Source organism: Brassica oleracea, chromosome C8 (assembly GCF_000695525.1).
Source record: "Brassica oleracea var. oleracea cultivar TO1000 chromosome C8, BOL, whole genome shotgun sequence".
NCBI classification, from domain to species: domain Eukaryota; kingdom Viridiplantae; phylum Streptophyta; class Magnoliopsida; order Brassicales; family Brassicaceae; genus Brassica; species Brassica oleracea.
Window position 1 is genome coordinate 19445038 of NC_027755.1, and position 16297 is coordinate 19461334.

At 36.4% G+C, this 16297-nt stretch overlaps 1 protein-coding gene across 1 annotated transcript; it reads left to right on the forward strand.

The window, feature by feature from the left end:
- The first annotated feature begins 12397 nt into the window (after positions 1–12397).
- Positions 12398–13488, forward strand: LOC106308870 (cell division control protein 6 homolog). The gene is made up of 6 exons (XM_013745976.1): positions 12398–12628; positions 12769–12838; positions 12912–12970; positions 13039–13131; positions 13218–13292; positions 13375–13488. Exons 1-6 carry the CDS (start codon positions 12398–12400, stop codon positions 13486–13488), a joined length of 642 nt encoding a protein of 213 aa, XP_013601430.1.
- The last annotated feature ends 2809 nt before the right edge of the window (positions 13489–16297 follow it).

The window sequence follows — 16297 nt, forward strand, 5'->3', positions numbered from 1 at the left end:
AATTGTAGTGATGACACATGTACAAATTATTTGATAAATAATGTCTAGAAAATGGTATATATTTGTTGTTAAACAAAAATAAAATTGCCTCAAGCAGTCTGCTCTTAGCGATTCTCAAATTTCACACCGTTCAAAGCTAGAAGCCTAGAACTTAATTAATACTATTAACTCATAAAAAATCATATATATGAAAGGAAATAATTTTATAGACCACTCAATAGTAATAACCAACTTTCTTTATATTGGTTATTCTTTACACTTTTACCTTCTTAATAAGAATTATGCTCAACATATTATCTCATAAACGTTTCTCCTGTTTATTATTTTTTATGTATCCACGGTGAACGAGCGACTTTCTTTTTTTGGCAATCATTGCGAAACTCATATTACATCAAACCATTTTATTAGGAAAAAGATGATAACACTGTGCTGATAACATTTAGCATATCGAAAAGTCCCGCTAAGAAAATCTTCGAGGCAACTAGAGGCAACAGAAGAAACAGAGACACTGAAAAACTGATTACCTGAATCTGAATTCCCAAGCCCATAGTATACGGTAGTGAGTTCCATCGGGAACCTTTGATAATTGATCTGCTCCTTTTTCATATAGTTCCATTAGCTTTTCATTTAACTAAACTGGTCCAATCTTAGACTAGACGAAAAACACAACCAATGGGGGGCAGGGGCGGACACAGCGATAGTAAAAGCAACTTAAACGGAAAAGTCCAACACACAAGTGAACCCAACGAAAAAGAGAGAGAGAGAGAGAGAGAGAGAGAGACAGTAGCCTTGACGGAATTTGATGATCATGGACACGTTGCGAAATATATATCCAACCATATGATAGATGTCTTGATTTAGTAACATTCAACGCGCTCGTCTTAATTAATTTTTTTTGTTAACGCGCTCGTCTTAGTTAGAACATTTCCGTAACCAAATCTATTTGGGAGGTTAATCCGAACATTTTACAATTTTTAATCTTATAGTTAAATGTTGGGTTTCCCTCATTAGCCCAATATTAATCAAAGCCCAAAGAGGAAGAAAAATCTAGAGAAAGAAGAAGAGTGTAGATTAAGAAGTGTGTAGATTAAAAAGTGTGTAAAATATGTTTAGAATAAAATCAAAAGAAAAATCTAGAAGTAACTTGTACTTACCCCTCACTAGTATAAATATGGGTGTTTAGTTCACTTGTATGATCATCCAAGAATCAAGAAAAACAAAGAGAGAAAATATTTGTAAGAGAGAGTTTCCAAAAACAAAATCTTTGTAGTAAACCCTTTCCTAAATATTAAGAGTCTTCTTCTTAAATTTTCTAGTTGTCTAATACCATCTTCATCTCATCGATATTGGATAATTTTCCCAACAATTAAAAATATTAATGTTTGTATGACATGTCATTTTCTAAATTTAAATTGAATTTATGTGTATTTAGATCATAACATATCTTAAATAATAATTATAATATATTTGGAATAGATTTCACTGATCAGAAAAAAGGTAAAACTAAATTTTGATAAAACTAATTTCTGATTTCTTTGAAAAAAATAAATTCAAAAGACCAAGATTCTATTGGGCTTTTGAAAAGGAGTTGAGCCTGAATATATTCTTTTTACTTTATTGATAATCTAACGACGATCAGAAACGATGAGGCCCATTTATGAATGATCTCATAACCTAATAAAAATAGCGGAGGTTCTTCTTTTGGATCACGAATAAATATGAGATGGTCTAAAGTGCGTTTCAAATCCAGTTGGAATTTCTAATCTTGTTTTACCATAAAAAGAAAACTCTTAAACTATCTTATTATTCATGTATCATTGGATAAATCGACCTCTAATGATTGTATTTGAGTACTATTGGGGAAAGTTGAATTTGGGGAAAAGGTATATAGCCTGAGCACCACTTTCAAACCATACATATCCTTTTGGAATCTTTCTTTTTTGAATATTTCAACTAGACAAATGATACTGACTAACTTGGACTCCAACTACGCAAGCTAATGTATTCATGTAGCTGTTCTACAACGCAAGCTAAATTATATTAAAAAACAATGTTTGATAGCTGGGTGTGTTCTTTTATACATTACAAATCAAATAGTAAAACCCCTTGAGGCCTTGACATTCAACCACGAGCTTACTGAAGTACTGACTTGATTAGCTTTTCATTCGCCAGCTCGTTCAACTAACTAATTGAAGCAAGAAATGTTAAAATGGGGTTGAAGCCTGAGGGCCTAAACGAACCTATTAAAACTGTTGACCGTGGTCCGTTTACGTGATAATAAAACGGGCCACATATCAACAATTTTAGAGGATAAGAGCATCATTAACCCAGTTTCTTAAGTAGGTTTGTTAGTTTAATTAGGTATTAAAAGAAAAGAAAAAAATGAAATAAACGCAAGGCACGGCTCTTAATTAAGAGAAGGAAGGCACGGCTCTTAAAGGCCACGTGGCAATATGTGATTGGGTAGAGCGGAGGTGGCGAGTTTCGTCGTCTCTTTCATTCATTTGTTTCTCTCCCTCTGTTGCTCTCCTCTCGACCACGAAATGGCGATTTCTCTCCCTTTCGGTGGCTATCTCCGAGGACATGGCGACGTCTCGGTTGATCTCGTCGACGAAGGAAACAGTGACCTCTCTCTTCGGTGGATCTCTTCGACGAAGGAAAACTACGACCTCTCTCTTCGGTGGATCTCGTCGATGAAGGAAACGGCGACCTCTCTCTTGGTGGCTCGCCTCGACGAAGGAAAACAGCGACCGATCTCTCCTGGTGGCTCTCATAGACGAAGAAAACGGTGACTGTTGATGCTCAGTCGAATCGAAAGGCAAAGTTATGTTCACATGTGATTATGTTTGAATCTTTCTATTATGCATGTCTTTAGATTGTTATCCTTCTTCTTATGCGTGAATCTTAATATATAAATCCTCTGATTTTTTTGCTTTTGTTTTTGTCTTTGTTGGCTTTAGATGGATGGACGAAGAGGCATGATCCATGTTCGTCAGACAAAACGCGTTCGATTGTTCATACATGTAAAACATTTTTCTTTAATCTGTTCTATTGAATAAAGCATTGTTTATATTCGTTGGTGCTTTTTGATTTTGTTGCGATTGATGTTGATTTTGATTCTTGCTTGCAATCAATTGAATCGTTGGTAATAAATTTTTTGGTTAGTGTTAGATAATGGTTGTGTTAGGTAATAAATAGACTATGGTTGTGTAATGGTTAGATAGAGAACGAACGTGTAGTGTGTTGAATGTGTTAGAAATCGATGGTGTTGGTCAAATTTTATCCAATATATTTCAATACCACATGGGCCGAAAGCGGTTTTATTTGCTCAACATCAAGAAGCTGTCCGAAAAGATGTCGAGCGTGCTTTTGGAGTCTTGCAAGCTCGCTTTGCCATTGTTAAAAATCCGGTACTTTTGGGGATAAAGTCAAAATTGGGAAGATTATGATAGCGTGTATCATACTCCATTTGATGTTTCAGAGTTCCAATAAAGAGAAGATAACGAAAGTTCACATGTCGATCTCACGTATTCTACAGATCCCTACAAATATCGTCAATATGATGGGTGTTCGAACTAGAATTCGTGATAGACAAATACATCAACAACTGAAAAATGATTTTGTTGAACATATATACCGTAAATTTGGAGGTGACGAAGATAACAACTAAGCTCAGCTGCTTCTTTCAAATTATTCTCGTTTATTTTATTAATCTTTGTTTTATGTTTTTATTTTAAAATCTATGTTTAAAATGTTATCTTTTACTATGTTTTATTTAATAAATAAATTTTATTTAATAAATAAATTTTATTTAATAAATAAATTTTATTTAATAAATAAATTTTATTTAATAAATAAATTTTATTTAATAAATAAATTTTATTTAATAAATAAATTTTATTTAATAAATAAATTTTATTTAATAAATAAATTTTATTTAATAAATAAATTTTATTTAATAAATAAATTTTATTTAATAAATAAATTTTATTTAATAAATAAATTTTATTTAATAAATAAATTTTATTTAATAAATAAATTTTATTTAATAAATAAATTTTATTTAATAAATAAATTTTATTTAATAAATAAATTTTATTTAATAAATAAATTTTATTTAATAAATAAATTTTATTTAATAAATAAATTTTATTTAATAAATAAATTTTATTTAATAAATAAATTTTATTTAATAAATAAATTTTATTTAATAAATAAATTTTATTTTTAATAAAACAATGTTTAATAATTTTTTTTAAGAACCCTTAATTAAGAGATTAGTGTTGGTGTCTCATTTAATACTTAAATAGTCATTAAGAAATCTTAATGGAGTTCTAGGGTTAATGATGCTCTAAGTATATAGATCTGTACAATTTAACACGTATTTGGGAGCATATCTTCACATCCCGTGATCATAGGAAGAAGAAAGTAATCAGTTATATCCTGTGTAAATCGCAATATCTTTAACTTCTCATCTCATATCATCTACTCGTTCCAATTCATGCAGTGAAACACTAGATTCTCTACAGCAATGTTGGGTTTTCCTCATTAGCCCAATATTAATCAAAGCCCAAAGAGGAAGAAAAATCTAGAGAAAGAAGAAGAGTGTAGATTAAGAAGTGTGTAGATTAAGAAGTGTGTAGAATATGTTTAGAATAAAATCAAAAGAAAAATCAAGAAGTAACTTGTACTTACCCCTCATTAGTATAAATATGGGTGTTTAGTTCACTTGTATGATCATCCAAGAATCAAGAAAACAAAGAGAGAAAACATTTGTAAGAGAGAGTTCGCAAAACAAAATCTTTGTAAACCTTTTCCTAAATATAAAGAGTTTTCCTCTTAAATCTTTTAGTTGTCTAATCTTATCTTCATCTCATCGATATTGGGTAATATTTCCAACATTAAATTATATAAAAGCAGATAAAATAATTATTTTAAAACAAAAATATTCTTAAAAGAAATTCAAGTATTAGTTGTTTAGGTGGACCCGAAACCGAAACGGTGTCCTTGTTTTGTAACGGAAATGAACAAAAGAAAGATTTTATCAAGAGGAATGTTGCACCAAAAAGGCCCACCACATCCAATCCGAAACGAAAATCCGAAACATCATTAAGTTTACTAGTTTATACTAGAAACATTGTAGTGTGTTGTGCAGGTGATTTTTGTTCGTCCATTGGTCTACTAAGGTCAAATATTTTCATAAAGTGGTTTTCAGTCTTACAATATCGCATGACTACCCACGTGAATGCATGGTCTACGTGCAAGTTAAGTTTTTTTTTTTTAACACTGAGTTTTCATTAATTTGAAAGACCAAAAAGACAATGTTACTGCAAAGACAATGAAATATAAAAAAAGCTGAGAAAAATTCAAGTACCAGTAAGTACCACAGCACTCTTATAAAAGAGCTATAGAAAATGGGGACAACTTAAAAACCACCAGAGAACGGAAGAAAAAAACTTAATTCCCTGCTTCTTGCTGAATAAGTTGCTGCAGCCACAAAGGGCCCCCAGACCCAACATACGATTGTGAGCGAGCCCCTGTAACCACGTTTTCTGCAATTGCTTGTGCTACACTGTTATTCTGATCAGATACATAGCATATATACCATACCTCAAAACAGTGTAAGAGAGCTAGGATTCGTTGGATAAGGGGTAGAAGATCCATATAGTGATAGGGGTGTAAGAGGGACTGCCTAACCTCGAAAGAAGAAGCTTCAAAGATAACTTTCTTGACCCGCAAGCTACCCATCGCTTCTATAGCCCAAAGAAGAGATTTAAGATCTGACTCCCGTTTATAGGCAGAGGAACAGAAAGCTCGACGACTATGATGAATAGGACGCCCACAGCAATCTCTTGTGATCCAGCTTGCTCCCGTAAACGGTCCCAAACTACTCCAAGCCATTCCAATGTTACGTTTGATGGAACCCAAGGGAGGCTTAGTCCATATATTTTGAACAGTAGGAGGTTGAACCTGAACTTCCTCGCATGCCAGAACATTCAAGTTAACCTTATTCCAAATCTCTGCTTCTTCTAGAGCTTTAGTAACCATTGAAGAAGCTAATATACGGGTCTTTTCAAACATTAGAGCATTCCTCCCCTTCCAGAGATTCCAAAGTATCCAGGGGAAAGATTTAATGTTGCTCTGCCTCCAACTCTGTTTTTTTGTACCCGCCACAAGGTAATGAAGGTTGAGGAAAATCGATGTAGTGGAGAATCCTGTGGGAGGGGGCTCAATACGTGCTAGTCTCCAGGCCTCTACTGCTGTAGGACAGAGGAACAATACATGACAAATCGTTTCAGATGCCTGACCACAGGCTAGGCAAGTCGAATCTACGTGTATACCCCTGGACTGAAGACGTTCTGACACCGCCAACGCACCAGACAAAGCTCTCCAGAGAAAATGTTGGTTCTTTGGGGAAGTCTTGAGTTTCCAGATGCTTTTCCATAATTGCTTCTCCACAGGAGGGAGAGGACGAGGAGACGGGTTGTTAGAGTTATGGATCACAGACAGCATTTTGTAGCCACTTCTCGTCGTATACACACCATCTTTTGTAAAACCCCACACATCTGTATCTTGCTTATCCAAGGAGAGTTTGATTCTAAGGATACGAGCCGCGTCCTCTTCAGTAAAGGTATCAAACACTTTTTGAATATCCCAAGCAGAAGAGTTAGGGAGCCTCAAGTCACTGACCAATAATGTGAGGTCTACGATACTATTTTGGCGGTACATGGGGGACCTCGACTCGTCATCCAGCAACCAGTTAGAGGTCCACACATTAGTCTGTTCCCCTGACCCAATAGTCCTTAGCATACCTGATTTTAAAGCTTCTCTACCATGGAGTATGCTCCTCCAAATGAAAGACGGACGGGAACCAATACTAGCTTCCAGGAAAGACCCATTTTTGAAATATATGCTCTTTAAGGCTCTAGCCATTAGGGAATCAGGTCTCGAGAAAACTCTCCACGCTTGCTTACCAAGTAAAGCTTGATTAAAGCGTCCCAAATCATGAAAATCCAGACCACCCTCTTCCTTGCCCTTACACATAGTGTCCCAAGAAACCCAAGGTAATTTCCTTCTTGAGCCTCCATTGCCCCACCAGAAGTCTCTCATTGCCGAAGTAAGCTTAGCACACAAATCTTTAGGCAATTTAAAGACTGACATGGCATAAACTGGTAGTGCCATACCTATAGACTTCAAAAGAATTTCCTTGCCTCCTTGAGATAGTGTGCGAGCAAACCATCCATGTAATCTATGCTGCAGTTTTTCACGGATGTAATTAAGTATATTCTTCTTAGAGCCTTTAAAGACTTCGGGTAGAACAAGATATGTGCCTTCTCCACCTTCTTTCTCAATCTTGAGGACCTGTTTAATATCTTCACGTAAACCCAGGTCAACCAAATCCCCAAAAATGATAGAAGATTTAGACGGATTGATTTGTTGACCTGACGCATCCCCATATAATTTCAGACATCTGAGGACCTCAAGACTCTCCATCATGTTGGCTCGACACATCAGTAAGCTGTCATCGGCAAACAATAAATGATGCACCGCCGAGCCTTGCTTATCTAGTTTGATCCCTTGGAGACGTCCCTTGGCTTCTGCCTGATTAAGAATACTAACCAAAGCTTCTGCGACGATGATAAATAGGAAAGGCGACATGGGATCACCTTGTCTAATCCCCCGCTCAGGCTTGATGAAGCCATGCGTTCTTCCATTCAAGAGGACTGTATACGACACTGTACTTACACATGCCATCACCCAACAGACCCATTGACGAGCAAAACCTATTCTCTCCATCAAAGTCTCTAAGAAACTCCACTCTACACGATCATAAGCCTTTGACATATCAGTTTTTATGGCCATAAACTGCTCACTTATTGACTTCTTAGTCCTCAAGCCATGGACCATTTCATGCGCGACCACTATGTTATCAGAGATGAGCCTCCCTCCAACGAAAGCGCCTTGAGTATCTGAGATGATGGAGTCCATGATCGGCTTGAGTCTTTCAGATAATAACTTAGAGACTATCTTATACTGCACGGAACAAAGGCTAATAGGTCTCATATCCTTCATCGTTTCCGGTTTAGTTATCTTGGGGAGGAGGCAAAGTTGAGTGTGATTCCAGCCAACAGGTAAGGAGGAGGTGCGAAAGAAACTCCGTACTTCTTCAGTGACCTGAGGACCCACAATCTGCCAGTAGTTGCGGTAAAAAACGCCAGTAAGTCCATCCTCTCCTGGGGCACTACTACCTTTAACAGAGAAAGCAGCTAGTCTGATCTCCTCATCAGTTATCTCCTTTAGCAACGCCTCATTCATCTCCGGAGTTACACGTCTTTGAAAGCCTTCAAACAGGGTCTCAAGGTCTAAAGGGTTAGTACTCATAAAGAGGTCCTCGAAATACTCCACAGCTAAGTGGCCTTTAGCACCTTCAGAAAAGTGTTCAACGCCTCTTTCATCTTTCAGCATTAGAATGTTGTTTCTGATTTTCTTTCCTTTAACAACATTATGGAAGTAAGATGTGTTTTTATCACCTTCTCTAAGCCACTGCTCTCTACTTCTTTGTCTCCAGTATCTTTCCTCCTCCTTGTACGCTTCAGCCAGCTCAAATCTTAACAGCTTCATCTTCCTAGCACTTGGCCAGACCTTAGCGATCTCAAACTCCAGTTCCTTCTGTAGCCGTTGGATTTTAGTCAAAGAGTTGAACTGAGAACTCTTTTTCCATCGGGAAAGCTCCCTTATACATCTTGATAGCCTATCCATTACAGAGGATGTCACACCAGAAGCGTCACCACTCCACCCTCTTGTGATAGCTTCTTCAATTCCCACTTTACCGACCATTCTATTATCAAAATAAAAACGACCAAAACCTCTATCTTCCGGCTCCAGAGAGAACGATAGTAGAATAGGTCGATGATCAGATGGCCACATTTCCAAATACTCTAGATTGGCTCGGGGGAAGAGTTGGAACCATTCGTCGTTCCCAAAGCTTTGATCTAAGCGGCATTGTATCCATATATTATCGCGCCATCCCGCCCAAGACAGAACGTTACCAATCGATCTAACTTCTTTGATCTTACAGTTCTCCACCATATTGCGGAAATCCCAAAAAGTTGACTCATTGCGCAGAGAACCTCCAAGCTTTTCTGAGTTGTCCAGAAGCTCATTGAAATCACCAATAAGTATCCAAGCATTGTTTCTAGACAGACCGATGCTCTCAAGTTTTTCCCAGACGGTGTGTCGACGCTCCCTTACAGGGTCTCCATAGACACAGGTCAAGAAAAAAATAACCGAAACCAAACTTCACATTAAGGTCAATGATCCTCTTATCAGCAGACAGGACCTCAACCTTATAACAATCTTTCCAAAACACTGCTAAGCCTCCACTCAAACCAATAGGCGCCACAGTGAACATCTTATCGTAACACAAATCTTTTTGTAAACCAAGCATGTAAGTATCTTGTTGCTTAGTTTCCGTGAGAAACAAGAAATCCAGAAAATACTTTTTACGCATTTCCGTCAAACGACGAACTGTTTCGGTGTTTCCCGCCCCGCGACAGTTCCAACTCAAAATGTTCATTGGAATGGCAGCGGCCTCAAAATAGAGGCCACTGTATCTTCTTTGGTTTTAGATGTCTTGTTTCCCTTCTCAATCTGAACTCCCTCTGCTTTCCTTTTGGAGGAAGGCACCACTTCATCTGACTGCTTATGAACCGGTGTGGACTTGGACTGCGCATTCTTCGCTAGTCTGATATGTCTTACCCAAGCTGGAGGCCGGTTCCTTCCATTTCTCCTACCCCTCGACGACCCGGTTTGAGAAAACCCAGAGGCTCCTATAGTAAAGACTGCCGGACGTTTTGGTGCAGAAGCAGGACTTATACCAATCTGTTAATGTGAGCTTCTTTACATAAACTTAACTTGGTATTTTACAACTATTTAATTCATGTTAAATTAACAGATTTGGTAGTTATATATATTTTATTAGGAACCTTATTGATGAAGTGGTTGACAGCTCAGATGGTTACTAACTTACTGTTCCGATTTTTTTCTGAATGAAACTATTCCAAAATTTAACAACTGAAACATTGATGTTGTTCTTAGGGCTCCCTTGTTCTTATTGGTCACATAAAAAAAAACTGATGATGTTCTTTGGAGGTAGAAGACCTTAACCTGTTTTGGTCACGTGATCATCTTGATCATTACATTTGGTCCCACCAGATATTCTGTTTCAGAACTGGCTTCATCATACCGACTTAGGGCATCATTATCGGTAGCAACTTTTCAGGGTTCTTAAATTTTTTTTTTTTTTTTCTGATTTAAAATAAAAAAATCAATCGTGGACCGTTACGGATCAGTGGAGTCTGCAAACAGTACAAAGACCAAATAAAAATATCTCTTAATTAAGAAACTTCTTTCCTCGGTTTTACAATTTTTGTGGTCCCCCCTTAAGATCTCATCTAAAATACACCAATAATCTTGCTCTTAGACATGCCATTAATTCATATATACATGTTTTATACTAGTTTTTATCGTAATTAATTATTCTCTTTGGTATACTTTTGTATGTCACTTGAATAATATTAGGAATAAGAAAATGAAAATTTAGAAAACTACATATAATATATATTGAGAATGATTTATACAGTTAATGGTGACAAAAATATAAAAAATAAAACTTTTGTTATTTTTATGTATATATTTTTAAAATTATTCATATATATTATAAAAACAACATGAAAATTATATGAGTTTAATATGTATCAAATTTTGTTCCTAAATGGCCAAAAGAGTTTAGAAATAAAATGTAATATTTATAACATCACTTTTTCATAATGGTTATTATTTAGAATCACAACAAATAATAATACAAGGATAAATGATATTACAGGAGAGTTTGGGCATGAAATTTACATTCCTATATGTAGCATGCTGTTTCAGTTGGTGAGTTTGGTTTGCACACAAATTACCAAATTGAATTAAAAATTGGTTTGATTTAGTATTTGGTTGGTTCGATTTATTAAAAAAATATAAAATTCAACATAATTAAGTTTCAATTTTGGTTATATTTCAGTTTAGTTTAGTTACAAAAATTGAATAGTTTCGGCTACTTAGGTTAAGGCGATAGATTCAGTTTCGGCCGGGTCAAAACTCAAACCAAATTTCATGAGAGCTACTGTTTTGAAATATTAGTATATTTGAAAATGATTTAAGTGGACCCTAAGGGTTGATGTTTTGGAATGGAAATGTACAAAAAGGAGAATTTAAGAAAAAAACGTTGGACCAAAAAGGCCACACCAGGCCACCACATCTCAACTGAAACGAAAATGCCTCGGGAAACATTATAAAGTTCTATTAGTTTGTACTTTGTACTAAAATCGTTATGAGAATCTGACTTGGAAGCGGGTGAGCTGGACGTGCCCTAAACATGAAAATTAAGCTATTTGCTTAATTTAAGGTAGATGTTCATGTACTTAGAGCTAGAGGTTTTCGAATTTGTATCATATGCATAAGTTCTATTGGAGTGTTTAAAACTATAGATAAAATTCATCAGTTCCGTGGACAGACAAAAAAGGATAAGATTCAGTTCGATTACTTTCGAATTTGGTTCAGCTGGAATTTAACAAATATCTTTAATCACCAAAAATCAAAAAAACAAAAAAAAAATCTAGAATATTTAAGTTATTTAATAATTCAATAAAAACTATTCAAACTATATAAATTATCTGAAAATGAACCAGAACCCCTATATAAAAAACTGCATAAGCTCCCTGAAAATATTAGAAAATATTTAAATTATTTAAACTATATAAAAATTATTTTTGGATTTTTGGTATAGGTTGGCTTGGATATTACCCCAAATTTGAAATTTCTATTCGCAAACCACTTTCGAATATTTTTTATAAAAATATGATCGAAATCAGGTTTTTGGTGGGTTCAAATTTTTTTTTCGAGCCCTATGTTTGACCATTAAAAAGAGAACTTGCACTTAATCGTCATAGTTATAATTACATGGGCCCTACAAGGGATTTGGTTTTGCAGGGAAATCATTTATTTGATGATCCCCAAGGTTTCACTTTCGTTATATATACTATGCTTTCTTCACATTAATGGTTTTCACACAAGAAAGAAGAAAAAAAGCAAGAAAACAGAAGCAAAGAACATGGACTCGAACAAGAAGATGGGTAAATTTTTATAAATTTTTAGTTGTCACTTTCACGTTCTTTTCTAATGTGTGTTTTGTATATTTTGTAGTTGAGGTGAAGAAAGTGAGAGCATCTTTATCGGGCGTATGTAGGGGGTTTCCTATGTTTTAAAAAAAATCAAAAATACAAATAAATGGAAAACACGTCTTTTATTTTGGCTTAACAAGAGACGTTTCTAGGGAACACGTGTAGGCAAAATGAGAGGAGAGAGGGGGAGCGTGTTCTCGTTTCGTCATTTCTCTTTCTCGAAACGTCTCCATTTTCGTATTGGAGGAGATCAGAGAAGACGATTGGCGAGTCAACACTCCTCGAAAGCGGAAGCTGAGATCCGATTCCGCCGCGGAGGTTGCAGTAACCGAGGTCTCGACGCGATGAAATGGAAATCTCATCGACGATGTGTTGTTTCAAGCCCAAGGACGCCTATAACGGTAATTTCTAGCGATTAAGACTTGTTTAGTTACGAATGGAATCAATCCGATTGAAGTTCTTATTGGATGTATCATCATCATTAGATCGAATTATTGCTGGAATTTTATAATTTGATTTATTACTGATTATACGATTGCAGGAGGTTGAGAAAGAATCTAATGGAAAGCTATTTGATTGTTTAGATGTTAAATCGAAGTGGAATCCTAGAGGTATACATGAAACTTCAGTGTCGTAATTATTTCAATGCTCTCAGTTTTGTTGATGTACAAGTGTAATGCACAGATGATGATCAAATGAAAGCTGTGAAGGAGGCATTGCACGTTTCCAAGGCACCATCAACTGTTGTTTTCTGTGAGGACGAGCAAAGACTGTTTTAGAGTTTGTAAAAGCTTGCACGGAACATAAGAAGGCTGGGAGTTTGTACATATGTGGCTGCCTTGGAACTGGGAAGTCATTGTCGATGGAGAAAGTTAGACAACAGACTCAAGACTGGGCAAAGCAGGTGATCAATCTTGTCTCTTTATCTTATGGACTTGTGAATCTATATATCAACATAAAAGACTGATGTTCGTTTATGAGTTATTTTAGGAAGGCTTGCCTTGCTTGGAAACAGTGTCTGTTAATTGCACGTCATTGACCAAAACAATAGATATATTCTCCAAGGTAAGACCTTATGCAATTGATTTACATCCAAGTTCTTGGTTTCATATCGGTATAGTTGTTTATTGGGTTGTTTTGGATTCAGATACTTGGTGAAAACGAGACAGGGAAGAAAGCTGTTGCCTCCTCTTCACCTCTACAACAACTTCAGATTATGTTTTCTCAAAAGCAACAATCACCTAGCTCAAAGATGATGTAGGTTCTTTTTCATTCATGTGGTTGCTGCGATCTGATCACCTGCTCAGATTGTTGTTTTTGCTGTTCTATAATTTTTTTTTAAGAACCCATAGTTAAGAAACTTGCAATAAACCACCTAAATATTCAAATCTCTTTCTAAGTCTGTTAACTCACATTTACACTTTAAAAACTATTAAAAATTAACTAAGAGACCCTTTAAAGGGTTTAGGATAATGATGCTCTGAGGAAGGAAGCAAAAGGTGGGAAAACGTACATAGAAATTCAGAGGAAAATGAAGAATGATATGAAAATTGGCATGGATCTGAAGAAAGAAGACACAGAAGAAGATGATGATGAAGAAGAGGGGTCTGAAGAAGAAGATGATGAAGAAGAGGGGTCTGAAGAAGAAGAAGAAAAAGAAGAAGAAGAAGAAGAAGAAGAAGAAGAAGAAGAAGAGACCACTTCTGACGAAGAAGACAAGGAAGTGAAAGATCTGAAGATTGTGAAGTAAGGTTACTTATCAAAGAAGTTTTTAGTTTAAGATGGTTTGCTAGTGGATGTTTAGACTTCTTAGACAATATCACTTAAATTAGACGTTTTATTTTAACGGGAAACTAGTCCAGTTTACTTGTTTTATCCTCTATCTAATCATATGTAGACCAATTTAGATTATGAACTGATATTATATTTAAGGGAAGTTTCTGACTATCTATATATGATGTTACATATGATTTCAACATTCTCGGGTTATTTGTGTGAACCTCTCTTTTCAAGACAACTTAGAGAAACTAGTGATTACAAAACCGAAGATACTCTCAAAGTTTTCCCCGTCGAGAAAACAATAAAAAAATTTAAATTCTCTCTTTTTTCTCTCCTCTGAACACCTTCCTCTCGCCGTCGTTCTTGTGGCCAACGGTGCGACGGGTCGCTGCCCCTTCTCCTCCGGCCTGTCGCTGCCTCCTCTACTTCCCCTGTCTCCTGCTTCAGTGCTCATCTAAGAACTTCCCATCTTGGTCCCTCTTGTCCGAAATGAAAAAGGCGTGAATGCGTGATTTAGGATCTCGTTGGGGACTTCTTCCCGTTCTGTCGTCGAACAGCGCTGTTTCGTTTATGCCTTAATCCTCTTCTGCCTGCTGATAGGAGTCTCTGTCTCCTCTGCTTCTCAAGTTTCAGAAAGAAGACGACCACAGTTACATGCTGTCTCGATGTTCTGTAGCCTGTCTTCTTTGTAAGATGCTTAGCTTGCGCGATGAGATCAAAGCTGGAGTAGTTGACAAATTAGGTTTTGATATTCTTCTTTCTTATTCATATGGCGTTAACTAGCCCTCACATATATACTCATACAATCCCGACCTTATAGGAAACTTTACATAACCGAAGATATGGCCAAATCATATTTATAGGATCTTAACATATCCCAATACCCCCCTCAAGTTGGAGCATATAAGTTTTGAATGCCTAACTTGAGAAGAAAAGCATCAAACTCCTTTCGTCACAATGCCTTCATTAGTATATCTGCCAACTGCTCCTTTGTAGAGACATGAAACGGTTTGACAATGCCTCGAACAATATCATCACGAACAAAATGACATTCCGACTCCACATGCTTGGTTCTCTCATGAAAAACTGGATTGTTGCTAATATGGATAGCTGGTTTACTATCACACCTGATCGTCATTGGCTCGTCATGCCGTATTCCGAAATCAAGTAACAAAGTTTTGAGTCCTCGAAGTTCTGCAGTTACCTCAGCCATTGCCATGTACTCTGCTTCCGCGGAAGACCGAGAAACTGAATCTTGTTTCTGTGTTCTCCATGATATTGGCGATTCTCCAAACTGCACGAACCATCCCGTAAGTGATCTTCTCGACAATGGACATCCTCCCCAATCTGAGTCACACCATCCAGTGATATGTTTTTGTGAGTCAGCTCGCAGCAAAATTCCTTGCCCCAACGTCCCTTTAAGATATCGAACCAACTTGAGTGCAGCCAACCAATGTTCCTCTCGCGGTTTATTCATAAACTGTGATTAAACATGTATAGAGTATGTAAGATCAGGACGTGTCGCAGCTAGATAAATGAGACGTCCCACCAGACGCCTATAGGTTCCCGGATCAGCTAACAAGGCTCCATCAGCCTTCACAAGCTTATGGTTTTGATCAATGGGAGACCCAGCCGGTTTACAACCAAGTAGACCAACTTCATTAACAATATTTGTCGCATATTTTCTTTGGCAAAGATAAAATCCAGTCTTGCTTCGTGCTACCTCGATACCCAAAAAATACTTAACTGCTCCAAGGTCTTTTATCTTAAAACAAGTAGCCAAGTAATCCTTGAACACTTTGATCGCTTGAGACGACATTCCAGTTATAATCAAATCATCAACATAAATCAATATGCACAATCGAATCCCTTTCTTAGAGTACACGAAAAGAGAATGATCAGACCGTGACTGCGTAAACCCATATGCTTGGAGGGCATGTGACAACTTAGCAAACCAACAACGAGGAGCTTGCTTAAGACCATATAATGATTTTTGTAATCGACAAACACGAGTTTCTCCTTTATCTCTGAAACCTGGTGGCAATTTCATATACACTTCTTCATTTAAATTCCCATGAAGAAACGCATTGTGAACATCCATCTGATGAACTTTTTGGTTCTCTTTAGCCGCAATATCAAGAAATAGTCTCATTGTTGTCATGTGTGCAACTGGCGCAAATGTTTCTTCGTAATCAATCCCTTCTTCTTGATGATTTCCTAACACCACCAGACACCAGACGAGCCTTGTATCTCTCTATTGAACCATCAGCTTTGTACTTAATTGTAAAGAT

What these genes read in the sequence shown, in the direction of transcription:
- LOC106308870 (XM_013745976.1), top strand. Translation starts at nt 12,398, where the DNA reads ATGAGAGGAGAGAGGGGGAGCGTGTTCTCGTTTCGTCATTTCTCTTTC. An exon ending in GCCCAAGGACGCCTATAACG is followed by an intron (nt 12,629 to 12,768) that starts GTAATTTCTAGC and finishes ATACGATTGCAG; the next exon opens with GAGGTTGAGAAAGAATCTAA. An exon ending in CAATAGATATATTCTCCAAG is followed by an intron (nt 13,293 to 13,374) that starts GTAAGACCTTAT and finishes TTTTGGATTCAG; the next exon opens with ATACTTGGTGAAAACGAGAC.